Raw genomic sequence first — 14,729 nt, forward strand, 5'->3', positions numbered from 1 at the left:
CCGCCGCCGTGCGCCCTGCGCGGTGCGCCCGCTCCCTGCGCGCCGCCGCCGCCACATCTGGAAGCGTTCAGCGCGTCTGCCTCCAGCGCGCCGGGCGGGCGGGCGCGGGCAGGGGAGGGCGCGGGCGCGGCGGGGCTTGGCTGGGAGGGAGTGAGCGCGGCGCTCTCTCGCGCGCCCGGTGTCTCCCTCTCTCTGCCTCTGCAGAAACAGCTCCCTGCCAGAACGGCGCTCGGCGCGGCGCGGCGCGGCCCGGAGCGGCGACGGCGGCTCTTCCTGCCTCCTCGCCCTCAGGAGTTGGTGGCTCTTTTTGACAGAAAAAAACCGGGAAGGGGCCTTGGGGAAGACTCGCCAAGAGTGGGCAGAGACATCTCAGCCCCCTGGTGGCCCGGGCGGACCCCCTTCGCCCCCCGTCTTGGGGTCCATTGCTCTCGCTTGCCCCTCCTTTCCGCCTCTTCTTGCTCTGCCTCTCTCGATTTATTTTTTCAAATGGTGTAGCCGCCAGAGGTGCGGTGCTAAATTCTTGGAAGGGGCCCGGATGTACTGAGGATGCATTACAATCTCACTAAAGGAGGCAGTAGTGGAAAGGAGCAGTTTTTGGTGTTCGATGCAATAATGGGAATCAGGTAATCATCAGAAGGGAAGAAGAAATACTGCGGATCCACGGCTTCCTTGAATTGTGCACGAAAGCCGCCGACCTCGGAGGAGGGATTAATCCAGACCCGCTTGGGGTGTTTTCACATTTCTTCCTCTTTGTGGCTTCTTCTCCTTTTTCAAACAATTTTTGGTCAATGGTCAATGAAAATACGAGGATGTACATTCCAGAGGAAAACCACCAAGGTAAGGCTGGACTCCGCCTGGGCTCCAGCCCAGGCTCCCCGCCTTCTCCACCCCGTTCCTGCTCTCCCCGCGCGCTCCCCGCGGCTCCGGGGCTGGTCCCTGCGGAGTGGCCCGGGGCTGCGTCCGCGAGGGGCGCCTCTACCGCGTCGGAGCGCGCGAGAGCCCGGCGGGACCTGGGGCCCGAACCGCCGAGCGAGACGGAGCGGAAAATTCCCGCCCCTCCCCCTCCCCTCCCCTCCCCGGCCCCGGCTTCTCCAGAGCATGTGTTTCCTATGAAATTCCAGGCGAGGGGGGAAAAGTTCCCCAAGTGTCTGCTGCTGCCTCGCTTTCTCGCGTTTGCCTTGAAAGCCCAACTGCCTGGCCGGCCGCGCCTGGGGGAGGGGGCGCCGGCGCCGCCGAGCCCCGCGGCCCAAGAGCTCCGCGGCCTGGGGTCCCTCGCCCTGCCACCGCGCGGCGGGGAGCGCGTGCGCGCACCCCACACCAGGCCGGCCCCGCGCCCTCGGGCTGCCGGGTGTCCACTCTCTTCCTGGCGCCCCTTCCCTGGGCAGCGCGCTCCAGGTGGCGGGTGGGAGCGGGGGATGCAGATGTGAATCTCAGCGCGCCTCCCTCCCTCCATCTCTTCCCTCTCCTTCCCTCCTCCTCGGCTCACCTACACCCACCCACCTCTCCACTGCCATTGACCCCGAGCGCGCCCACGCCTCCTGTGTTCAGATTCTCACCCCGGTGTGGGCTAGCACCTGAGGATGCAAGCGGTTAGAATCCAGGCGTTGTGTGGGCTTTGCTTTTTCTTGTTTTAAGGAAATAATGAAAGGGTGTGACTAGCTCACGCGGCTCCATACTATTGCCCAGTGTTTTCTGAGCATCTCCATCCTGGGCATCAAGTGTTACCAGCTCTCCTTGTGATGGTGAAAGGCATTCAGGTAACTCCCCACTTCCTGGAAACTTTCTCCCTAACCCCCCATATTAACAAGTTATTATTTTTGGCATTCCTCAACAATTAAGGCTATGATGGGGTGTAGATGGAGGGGTCCTGCTGGAGTGTCCAGCATCCTCCAGGTACCTCTCTTTAGCTGTCTCTTGGGTGTAGTCTCCCTTTTTTCTCCTGCTACCCAGCCTCCATCTATCTCTTTTTCCTCTCTGCTCCTTCCTCTGAATGCCTGACGCTGTTGGTCTCTGTTCCTTCCAGGGTTCTTCAAGTTACCCTCCAAAGATAGACCTGGGGAAAGGAGTAGTCTCCATGTCTTTTAGGTCCGTCCTCTTCTCTCCTTTTGCCCCCATCTCCACCATCTGGGGACAGGGCCATTGCCCTTTCCAGGCTGGAGCTGCCCTCCAGCCTACCTAACTGGTCTTCCTCCATCCTGAGGCTGACGTTGGATCCTGCTGTCTCTCTGCTTTCCAGCTTGGGTTTCAGGGTGGGGATTTTGGCCTCCTTTTGGGAAGAAAGTCAAAGATCATGAGTTACAGGATGAGACAGGGCTTTGGGGTCACAAGGACAGCTTCTATCTCCCTACCCAGTGCTCCAACCCCTCATCTGTCCCCCTATCCCTTTCCTAGCCAATGGAGTCATAGGTAGATTAGGAGGGAGGGAATAAGACAAAAAAGAAAGAGTGATATTTTTGAAGAGTGGGGATGGATTACTCCCCCCCCCCCCCAGATTATACCCACATCCTCAATCTAAGCAACCTTGCAGAGGAAAGCTCAGTAGTATTGTCCCAACTATTACTACCAATGGCAGTATACTGCGGTAATAATAGTTATTATTCACATAACGATCATCTTAAATAGTTTACAAGGTCTCTGTTCTAGTGTAGGATAAACCCCTTCTTAGCCATTTCCTTACTCTGATTCTTTTCTTTTGCCCCTCTGCTCCTCAATACCCCCTACCCGCTGTGCAAGAGGCAGGCATTAAAAGTAGGAGCACCAACCTCTGAGCTTCCCAGGAAGGATGGAGAGGAAGGGAGCAAGTGAGCGGGTGGCACAGAGCTCTACCTTTCCAGCAACATGCCAGCAAACACTATAGCAACCTGAAATCCAGTTCTCTCCCTTGAAGCTGCAGTGGTTATATAATTCATAGGAGCAAATTTGCCTCCATTCCTAGATGCAGTTCTCAGGTGAAAGAGCACCAGGATCCTTGTCCCCCCTCTGCTTTCCATCCCCTCTTCCTTGATTGGTTGGTATCACTTAGGTTTCTTTTTTTTTGAGGGGCGGTTGGGGGAAAGTGGCAGAGGTGAGGAGGACAGACTTGGAAGAGCATACATATTTATAAGAAAGAGGTGGCTTGCTTAATAACCCATGGGGTGATGAAACATAATTGGATGTTTAGAGTTTCAGGAGACAGAGAAGGGGAGCCAAGTGACTACCTCAGATCAGTAATGGTGGTGATGAACTAGAGAGGAGGTTCAAAAAAGTTGCCAGGTGACTGGGGCTGTGATTTCTTCTCTTCCCAACACTTGAAAACACTGCATGCACCAGATCCCCCACACCCAGCTTTTCTGTGGGATATGTTTTGAGGGTTAGGCCATGGAGGCCAGAGGCCAGTAACTTGGAACAGCCTGGAAGTTCACAGAAAGACTGGCTTCTGACCCTGGGTTTCCGGCTGGGGGGTGGCACATGCAAAACCTGTCTGCTCTGGTACCATGCCAGCCTCCCACTTTTCTGGGATGATTTTCCATTGCAGGTTCCAGCTAGCAAATGAGTTTCTTAATAGTCAACCATTTAACAAATAAAACATCAGAATGTCCTTTATTTTCTGGAGACAAGGAAGAGGGGAGAAACATGTGTTCTGGGAGTGGAAGACACACTGTGCTTTTCTTTTAACTACTTAGCCATGCAGCAGACTAGTAATCATCATAATAAAGTAATGATCACAGTTAACTCTCTTTATAAATGGTCAGAACAATGTTCCTTGCGCCTCAGCTTGTGCAGGTTAAAGAAGGCTTAACACTAGCTTCCCTTTCTCTGGATGCTGCATGGAGAGAATGGAGAATAAGGGTACTGAGGTTTAAAATGTTGTTTCTAGTATTGCCCAGGTACTTTTCAGTATATCAGAATATGATATAATAGAATATATTTAAAGGAATTATTAAATATTTCCATAGAATACATGCATTTAAATGCATGCCTGTACACACACGCACATGAGTGTGCACACACAAACTAAGAAATAGCTATTTTAAGAGGATTACACAGGACCTCATGCATCTCACCGACCTGGTGTTTTGCAGAGGAATATTGACAATGCAGTCACTTAAGATGGTTTGGACATTTCTACAGTTTTGGACATTTCGTGATAAGTAGAGGCTTGTTTTGGCAGGTAGAGGCTACTGGTATAGATAGTACTTATAAATGCAGTAGTGAGCCATTATTCCCCTGGAGCTGTTTCTTAGTCTTGGTGATGACTTTAGTTAGACACCTTCAATTTTCTTTTCCACTTAAAACTGCTTAAGGTATTTTACTTTTTTATTCTTTGAATAAGACCTACCAAAGGATTTCAAGGAACACCTTAGTACAGTTCTTGCCTCATGCTAGGGGCTGGACACATGATTGAATGCCTGCAATGAACAAATGAATGAATGCAGACCCTGTAAGACCAACAGTGGATGTGGCTTCTGCCTCTTCCAGTAGGTGGCGCTACAGGGCTTAGGAGTCAGTTGAGGGTCTCCAGGGCCAGTCAGGTGAGGAAAGATGTGGAGGGGAGCTTGGAGGCAATTTCCTGTTGGTGATATTATCAGTTTCACGAGGCCCACACCTGCCTGACCAGAGTTTATTTCCATGGCATCCCACACACCAGCATGAGGGAGGCACCCCAGTCCCTCAGTGATCTTTTCACCTCTTGGTCATGATAACCCACTTTGGATTTCTCCTGTTGTATCTCAGACTTGTGTTTACCTTTAGCACGGACAGCATCCTGAAGGGCATCAAGGATGCCTTTGAGCCAAGTTTTAGCTGAATTTGTCATGGCCACATATTGATTTTCTCCCTGATTTACCATGGATGGTTTAGAAACCTGAGGGTCCAGTGGTTCCCAAGCCTGGTCTAGCCTAAGCGGAACTGAAGTTTGGGATCTGGAAATGTTAACCTGTGGGGTTACAAAGCTCATCAGCTCAAAGATGAGACATTTCCCTAATTTTATTAGGGAGAAAAACTCCACAAAAACAGTGGCATATATTTCAGCTGATTTCTGTTTTTAAGTCTGCCTGGGTCTCCTGCTGGGTAATAGCACAAAAACTCCGGAGACCTAGGTTAGGGAGCCACTGAGATTTGTTCTAATTTTTAGCGATGTTTTCCAACTCCTGTCCTTTCCTTTCCTATCCCTGTTTTCCTTGGTTTTCTGAGTTGTTGTGGTGAGTTCTATGAGGTCTGGAAGTCCTGCCACTGTGTTCAGAAAGGGCGAGTGGCTGGCTGCACTTTCTTCCTTTTACAGTAATCCTTCCTGCCTGATGTTGCAGCTGTCAGTGATGCAGGAGTTCCAGGTCAGCCTGCCTCATGCCAGCTCCTCCTGCCCGGTTTCTGAGAACAGTGGTCAGTGTCCAAATTCAGGAGACAATTTTGTTTTCCAGTGTGGACTAAAGAAAGCCCATAGGTGATTTGGGAAACACCTGGGGACTTACCAAGACTGATTAGCAAAATAATCATACTGATTTAATCTATTTCTAGATTTTGTCCTCATTGTCGCCTAGATTAATGTTGGGCACTGCGGAGAAGAGTGGAAGAGTGATTAAAAATTAAAAAAAAAAAGGCATGGGGAATTGTTTTGCAAAAATATCAGGTGCTAAATATTTAGCGACATAAGTGCTAAATGTTCTGATAATGAAACAGCACTCCGAGTCATGGCTGTCAGTATTAAACTAATTTAGTAAACACCTGTTTACATGTACCTCAGGGTTAGATACTGTATAAAACAAGTAACAGTGACAGGCTCTTTCGGGGAAAATGGAATATTTTTCATTGCGATTTCAAATCCAGATACTTGGACTTCAACTGAATCCATTATGGACAAAGCATCCCGGAGGGGTCAAATGATTAATGATGTGATTGGAACGCAAGTCCTGGGTACTACAGAAGAAGTCTCCTGTGTGTTTTAATATCTAGATGTGGTACTGGACTTTTCTGACTCAGTGTGGACACAGGCCAGGAGTGCTTCAGCAGACCCTAGTTGCTTCTGCAGTTTGGAAGCTCTTGGAGACAAGTGCTTCTAACAGCAAGAGGAGTGGAGCAGTTCTCGTGTTGTCCCCTGTTTCTGCTGAATTCAGGCTGGAGCCCTGGGACCCTCAAGATCTTTGTTTCAGTTGTAGCCACATGTTCTGTGGGGTGTGGGAGCCCCACTGGGAGACCTGGAGCCCAGGTTGACTTCACAGAGAGGTGCAGTTGTGAAATGGCTGGGGCTTCAGAGAGCTGGTGTCTCAGAAAGTGAGGGAAGGTCGTAAGAGGCCCAGCCAATTGGGCTGTCTGGTGGAGGCAGCTTGGGGAACAAGGTCACAGGGGTACTCACTTCTTATGGACTCGAACTCAATTTAAGTAGGGATTTGAGGAGGGAAGTTCGGGCTTGCAGCTCAGTCAAAGAAAGTTGAAAATAGGCTCTTGCTTTCCCAGAGACGGAGGGAATAGTTTGCTTAGTTTTGAATAGAGGACAAAAGAAAGGGATGTTAACTGGCCTGAGACCCAAACACTTATCTCCACTTCTGAAAGTCCCACAAAATAGCACTCTCCATGATGTGTTCACTTGGAGATGGGCTTCTGATGTTGTATTTGGGTGGGGGAGTTCTAGACTCTGTACTGAGGTGTATGTGTGTTGGGTAGGGGTTCTACACTCGTGTTCTTGAAAGGCTTATCAAACAGAATAAATGTAATGTCTCTTTGTGAATTTACTTTCCAGGATCAGAACATTTTATGGGTAAAGGAACCTTAGGGACACATTCCATTTCTAGATGAGAAAATGGAAGCTCTGAAAGTGTCTTTCAAGCATGGAAGTGACTAGAAATACTGTCTTTGGTCTCTTTATCCTCCCACTTTTTCTTGACCACCCTCCATGTAGGTTAGGCCCCCTGAGAGAGCATCACTTAATATTTCTGGTTAAATTTTGCTTAATAAACTTATATACAACTCTCTATTTTCCTTCCTCCTGCCCCTACCTTTGTACTGCCTTAAACTAATTTCTGAGATGTTAGATTTAGGAACAGAGTTAATGGGTGAGGGCTAGGGGAATCTGTCATTGGAAAGGTTTAAAAATAATTGCTTAAACTACAGAATGAAAGTTCATAAATGTCTGCAAGAAATTCCTACCAAATTCACCTCACTATTTTGTCTGCAAACAGATCTACCTCTAGGCCTTTTTTATTTGCCTACTTTCTTCTGGTCCCAATCTCAGTTCTTTTCAGCCCCTTCAGGGGAGTAGGGTGGAGATGAGAAGCCAGGCTGGGATGTAGGACTCCCCCTGGTGAACTGTTAGGGGTTCTTTGTGGATTGGCTAGCTTAGATATTGGCCAGGCATGGATACAAGATTAGCTCCAGGGTAGAAACCATGGGGACGTTTAAGTGGCAGCTGGCCAGAGCTCAGGCTGCCATGGATTCTACTTCAAAGGCTTCCTTCTGCTTCCTTGTCAGGGTTGGTCTCCTAGAATCCCCTAACTATTCCCATGAGACATTCCTTGCAGAGGGGGTTTAGATCCAGTGCATACAAGAGATTTACCTAAGACGTGTCTCTGACGTTCCCATCATCCTTGAAGTGTTCATTGGCATCTCCGAGAAACTGGAAGGTTTTGAGGCTGATTTGGTTTAACTTTAAGACAGAAGCATGAGCCAAACTCATGCTTGGAGATGTGGCCTTTGAGATCCCTGGAGGAAGCCACCATTTCAGAACATAGCGTTGCGATAATTTCATGAAATATTCAAGCTGCCAATTTGCCAACAGGGGTTTCTTTTAATACACTTGGCTACACTTGGTGCTACCCGCTTGAACCTATCTAAAAGGAAAATAAAATAATCTTGTCTCCTGTCCTTTGGAGAACCAAGCCAAAATCCAGACAGTAAATGAATGTTCTTCCCCGTATTGCCTGTGGGCAGAAATGTTGACTTGATTACTCAATTAAGCTCTATTTACTTTATAACCATTGTGTCATGTTCAGTCATTTATATTGTTTTTCCCCCCCTTCCAAAATAATCCGTGTTGGGCTGAAACCTTTCAAAGACATTAGTTAGCTAAAGTAACAAAATAAATAACTAAATAGAAATAAATAAGGCCATAGCTGGAGAGACAACTTGGGGCATATTCTTTGACTTGATCTTTTTCTCTGTTTTGAAAGAATCAGGTCTCATTTTTTTTTTTCATCCATAAAATGGAGATGATAATTCTTAGCCAATCGACTTCAGGGGTAACCATGGCACTTCACATGAGAGGATGAGTGGAGGTCACTTTGCAAGGAACAGCAATTGTTATCCCCCACCCAGGGAGCCAAGCATCAGAGTTTGAAAAGATGACACCATGGGACAACTTTCACAGCATTTCAGACAACTTTGTAGGTGTCGTGGGAGGGACGATGTTATTCAAAATCTAAAGATGAAAATGTAAAAACAAACAGGAGAGTCTGAGATGAGCTGTCTGAAATCAGAATAATTAAGGGAGAAGTGAAAAATCAGTCAAGCTCTCTTGAGAATCCAGCTGAGCCTGGGGTTTTGGCGTATAGAATGTCTAGTGGTTTTCTTGACAGCTGTTAACCACCCTGTGGCCAGTAGGAGCCCAGGACTGTTGATTCCATCCTGGGGGGCAGGACCTGGGATGCAGGTTTCCGTATGCCTCCTGCAGTGTTGCATCATCTCTGCCATGGCCCAAGGCTCCTTCAGATCCAGGGCCAAACTGGCCAGCAGCCCTTTGATGGACAGAATATCTGCGAATTTGATATTTGGGCCATCGAGAACAAAAAAGACACCACCTGGGCAAATGAACACCGTCTTTCTTTTCAATGTGAATTTTCCAAACCTTGACACAGCTTCCCAGTATGAGAGGACAGACTGCCTGGAAAAGACAACTTGTCTTCAAAAATAAACCTTGGCTTTGGAAAATAAACTAATTTTTTTTTTTAATAGCAAACGTGATGGAAGTTTGTAGATAAAGAAAAGGAATAGCTCCGTAGGGCTTCTTGAGACACTTATCAAAAGAGGAAAGGACTTTGATATCCCATTGTAAGTTGTGGGATTAGTCTTTGATTTCTCCAAGCAAAAATGATCTCAATCATTAAAAAGTACCCTGGGACACTTGTGCATTTCACTTAGCATCTTGCCCTCCTCCCAGCTGCTAGTTCCTATAATCTGTAGAGCCATCCATATTTGAATTTTTATTTAAGGGAGGAAAACCCCTATTCTGAATTATAACATCTATGTTTTTATATTTTTAGAATGGGCCAGGAGTAATATCTACCATGTGTTAATGTCTAACATTTCTCAGTCAATGTTCTTGGTGCTTCATGTGCATGATATAATTTCATCTTTACACTAATCCTATAAGTTGAGTGTTAACAATATTTTTCAGATGAGGAAACTGAAGACTAAAGATATTAAGAAATGTGTCAAACATCTTCCGATAATAGTGGAGGGCTAGGAATTCAATTCAGGTCTGTTGAATTTTTAAAAAATATTTGCTCTATTATTTCTCCATATGTTAGTCAGCTTTCTGTTGCTGTAACAGAAAACCCAAGATAATCAGCTTATAAGGAGGAAAGATTTATTTTGACTTATGGTTTCAGAGATTTCAGTCCATGGTCTGTTGGCTCCATTCCTTTTGAGCCTGTAGCAAGGCAGAACATCATGGGGAGTGTGTGGAGGGGCAAAGCTGTCACTTGATAGTGGTGGGGAAGCAAAGAGAGGAAGAGACTGGGGTTCCAATATCCCCTTCAAGGGCACAACCCCAATTACCTAATCTCTTCTATCAGGCCACACCTCCTAAACGTTCCACCACCTCTCAGTAGCACCACAGGCTGGACACCAAGCCCGTAAGCACGTGGGCCTTTGGGGGACATTGCAGAATCAAACCATAGCTCTCCATTTGAGAAAGAATAGAAAGAGGATCCCACTACCCTTCTATCTTGGAAAACTAGCTAATCTTAGCCTCATGGAACCTTGCTTAATTTGTTTTGTGGCAACTTCTGCTGCTGCTGGGAAGGTGTTGTGGATAAAGAGTGGAATGATTTTCTTACTTGACGGCTGCTGTGCCGTCATTCTACTCAGCCTCCATACCTAGTCCAAATTCTAGTTCTTAATGTATTCCCATGGTGTCGACAGGGCTCTCTGGTTCCTCAGATCATTAAGCCTGGTCATGGTGTCACCTTGCTCTACGACCCATTCCTGGAAAGTCTTCTGAGTAACTCCCTCCTGGAATATAGGCACTTTCCATACTCCAGCAAGGTTCTGATGAGTTCAGGGGAGCATTCTTGGCCAGCTGAGCTCCCCAGACTTCATGCATTATTTATTGATTGATTTATTTTTAAATAGCAGCTTTGATGAGATATAATTCAAATGCCATAACATCCACCATTTTAAAGTGTACGATTCAGTGGTTTTCAGTATTGTAAAATAATCAACACTATCTTGTTCCCAAACATCCTTATCACCCCCAAAAGAAACCCTGTACCCAGTGGCAGTCAAGTTTTGTTCCCTCCTCTCTCCAGTCCTTGGCAGCCAAGAATTTACTTTTGTCTCTATGGATTTTCATGCATAATTGACAGCAACAATAATTCTACAATTGGAGTTTGCCTTGTAGTCTGTTTGCAACACATCTCATGAATTTTAGACCCAGGTATGTCGTGACAGTCTACATAGAGTTAAAAGGAAGCATGTGAAATTAGTTAAGGACCTGGGTGTCATTTAGAGGTGGGATTAAGAACTTTGAATTACACAAAAAATGGTTTAAAGATTTATTTTCTAAGTATCTCAGTAAAGCTTGGTCTGAAAGTCAGATCTCCTATGATTGTTGAAGAAGACATGAATTGTGATCTTTTAAACTTTTTTTTTCATTGTGGCAAAATTATATAACATAAAATGTGTATTCTATTTTAAATGTATAATTCAGTGGCATTAACTATATTCACAATGTTATACAACCATTAGTACTATTTCTAAAACTTCCTAAACAAAAACTCTGTAACCATTAAACAATAACTCCTCAACTCCTTCCTCCAGTAACATCCAACCTACTTTCTGTCTGTATGAATTTGCCTATTCTAGATACTTCATGTAAATGATTGAATGTCCAACTCACTTAGCATGTTTTCTAGGTTCTTTCATATTACAGCATGTGTCAGAACTTTGTTCCTTTTTACATCTGAATAATATTCCTTCGTAAGTACATATTACATTTCATCCATTCATCTGTTGGTGGACATTGGGTTGTTCCCACCTTTGACTCTTGTGATAATGCTTCAATGAATATTGGAATACAGGGATATGTTTGAGTCTCTGTTCTCAGTTCTTTTAGGTATCTACCTAGAAGTGGAATTGCTGGGTCTGAAATATGACTTTTTGTTCTAAGAGTCCACTTCCTATGGTGGCTCCCCAAGTTAGAATCTCATGCAGATGAGAATACAGCCTTTGGAAATCCTGTTGTGTCAGTAGTGAGGGTCTCAGATTTTTCTCTGAGCTCCTAGTTCCTCTGTCAGAGATTTGACTTTAATTGGGTGTTTAACAGCCTGGCAGCTGCCTTTTGATGAGGAGTGACTGATCCTGCCCCTGTTCCAGAAATAATGAAAGTCTCTACATCCAGTTCGGCTTTCACCTCCATGCCGACTGGGTTTTGTAACTCGACAGGAAATGGGTGTTTGGCAAGACACAGCTATTTAGTCTGTCTCTGTCTCCCTCTGCCTGTTTAGTCCAGAAGCACCCAGGCCTGTGGACAGAGAGATCCAGCCTGACAAGCACCTGGATTATGGGAGAGGATGGCTTCCTGATACGTGGTTGGGGGGAGTTCTCAGTGGACTGTGTGTCCACTCAGCTGAGAGGCAAAGCATGGCCAAATTCATAGGGGGTCTCTGCCTTCAGGCTTAATGCAGCCTTTGGGGGAAAACAGCACCCGAGGCCGCCTGATCCTCATGTGATGAAGGACTAGATAAGGAAGGCAGAAAATGGGAGGAAGAAAGTAAACAGAAGGTGAAGAAAATCAGAAAAAAGGGAGGAGAAAAAGAAGAGAGCAGGGCTGAAGAAGTAAGGCCCTTTGCCATAGGTGACTCAGAGAAATGACTCTGGACACCCATCTCCCAACTTGAGATGGCTATTTTCAGTAATCATTTTCCCTAAAATTATTAATTATTGTGTCTATCTAAGCATGCTGAACTCTGTAATCTGAGGAAGAAGTAAACACAGATTGCTGCCTCAGCTGAACCTACGTGTCTGATGAGACCTGGGTATGGATGAGAAGCTGACTTCAGACCCTGAAGGCTAGTGTACTTCATTTAATCCAGCTACTAGTAAATTCCTCTTATGTGGGCTCTGCCTTCACATCCGCTCCCTGATCCTGCTTGCAGGTGCCTCTTGGCCACCGTCCAAAACTAGAATGTAGCTCGGGGTATTTGCAAGGTGGATGCTTCCGACACCATTTCTGGCTGCAGGAGACATCCTGGGGATCTGAGCTCCACATCCAAGTGGATTATGGTGACTCAGATCTCATATTTGGTCTGCAGTGGATAGGATCTAGTACTTTTGTTTTTCGGTTATTTAAAAGGCAAAAATTTTGACCTATGCCCAGCTGTCTGAAAGACTAAGAGATAAGAAGGCTTTTCAGGATAAATTGACTGTGAAATGTTTCTGAAAATGAGGTATCTCATGCCAATGGCGATGACAGCAATCCTAAATAACTCTCCTCCTTCCACTGCCCCCCACCCCAAGTTAGAATGGTTAGTCACTACAAAAAGTTATTGAGCATCTGCTTTCTGTAAGGCAGTTTGTTCAGAGGATCTCTGGATTCAAGGGGACCTTCAAGGTTGCAGACCTTTAATTATCCTTTCCTTTAAGAGTGTATAGTCTAGCAGAGGTAAGATATATACCCACACACACTCACAGCTAGCATAGATGGCAGATTATCCTTGATTTTTTTTTTTTTTTTTTATACTGGGGATTGAACTCATGGCTGTAACCACTGAGCAACATCCCCAGCCCTTTTTTGTATTTTGTTTAGAGACAAGGTCTCATTGAATTGCTCAGGGCCTTGTTAAATTGTTGAGGCTGGCTTTGATCCTCCTTTCTCAGCCTCCTGAGCCACTTTGATTACAGGTGTGCACCACCGTGCTCAGCTCCTTGATTTTATAAAGATAAAGGATTCACAGACTGGTATAGTGGTGCATGCCTGTAATTCCAGCTACCTGAGAGGCTAAGACAGGAGGATTGCAAGTTTAAGGCCAGCCTCAGCAACTTAGCAAGACCCTGTCTCAAAATAAAAATAAATAAATAAAAGGGCTGGGGATGTAACTCAGTAATAAAGTGCCCCTGGATTCAATTCCTAGGAACCCTCAAATAAATAAATAAATAAATAAACAAAAAAACAAATAAATAAATAAATACATACCTCCCAGATTTAGACGGGAGGGTGATGTGGTCAGATGGAATAAATAAAATGCACAAAACATATACAAAGGTGGTGGTGGTGGGTAAACCTTGAAGTGAGGACAGAAATGTAATGGTAGTGGTGGGGTAGACATTTCCAGCAGAAAAAATGGGTTACCAATAATGTGTTGATGGCACAAGCCTTGATTTTAGAGCAACAGTGAGTTGGTTTGGCTGGAGCATAGGTTATGTATGTGGGAGAAGCAGGAGAGAAAGTTGGGGTGACAGGAAGGGGATAACATGTAGAATGCCCTCCTATGGGGCCGAAGAGTTTGCGCCCATGTGGGGGTGACGGAGGGCCATTTAAACATTTGAGCAAGAGATTGGTGTGATCAGAGGGTGGAGGCAGGGGAGCTAAGACTGCAAGAGGGGGACAGTTTTGAGGCTTTTGCGATTGTCCAGGCAAGAGAGGGAAGGAGTGGTTTTTCTAATACAAAGCCAGAAGGCAAGGGACTCTTGATATTCTCTAGCTAGGGAGAGTGGAGAGACTATTTGGAGGACAAATAAAAGATACCTGGCGTATATGCAGAGCAGAGTTCTGCTCATGAAGGTGACATCTGAAACCATGGAAATGATGGAATGATGGGTGGGAGATGAGAGATGAGATGTCAGGGGTCTCAGGAGAGGGTGCTTGGTCCTGAGGGAGAAGGGGCAGCTTGAATGGAGTCTAAGTCCAAGGAGGCAAGGTGAGGTAACTGTCACAGGGGCTTCTGTGGGACATTCTAGAGTGAGTCCAGCTGAAGTCAGGAAGCAGGAGTTAGGGGCCAGCAATGATCAGTATTTCCCGAGGAAGTCTTCCTGGAACTGACTTTGGGCAAGTGGTGCAGGCTAACCAGGTCAGGGGGAGGGGGGTAAAGGACTCTGTCTCTGTATGGAGACCAACAAAGCTAGGGTTGGTGTGGGACAGTCACAGTTGCCTGAGCTAAACGAGTGAGTGATAGTTACGGAGATCCCAGGACACATCGATTGGGTAGAGTCAGGGGATCTGAATCTTCCAGCCTACTTAGGTTTCCACCTCATTCATTAGAAGAGTTGGTTGACTTCTAGAGCTCTAAGTGGTTGTGCAAAGGGGCAGAGAGCATGGGAAGAGAAGATAACAAGCTAGGCTGGTGGGCTGGTGCAGTTTAAGGAGGATAGTACTATATATAGCTTGCAGACCTCCAGTGGTCCATGGGCTGCAGGTTGTCCCCCAGGTGATGCTCTTGGGAAGTGTTGGGCCTAGTAGGAGGCCTTGGTCACTGGGAGTATGTCCTCCAAGGGGACAGTTGGACTCTGGTTCCTTCTTTTTTACTCCTTGGTCATGAATTGGG

General features: G+C 46.1%; 1 protein-coding gene across 19 annotated transcripts in view; it reads left to right on the plus strand.

Annotated features, from left to right (window-relative positions):
- Positions 1 to 701: 701 nt before the first annotated feature.
- Cacna1c (calcium voltage-gated channel subunit alpha1 C) overlaps positions 702 to 14,729 on the plus strand; it is a 617,874-nt gene continuing 603,846 nt past the window's right edge. For all 19 annotated transcript variants that reach the window (XM_027951043.2, XM_027951042.2, XM_027951019.2 and 16 more), the window contains exon 1: positions 702 to 837. In XM_027951043.2, coding sequence (XP_027806844.1) covers positions 789 to 837 — 49 coding nt within the window. In that variant the 5' untranslated portion in view covers positions 702 to 788. The remainder of the gene's footprint in view (positions 838 to 14,729) is intronic.

Source organism: Marmota flaviventris, chromosome 3, assembly GCF_047511675.1.
Source record: "Marmota flaviventris isolate mMarFla1 chromosome 3, mMarFla1.hap1, whole genome shotgun sequence".
NCBI lineage: Eukaryota > Metazoa > Chordata > Mammalia > Rodentia > Sciuridae > Marmota > Marmota flaviventris.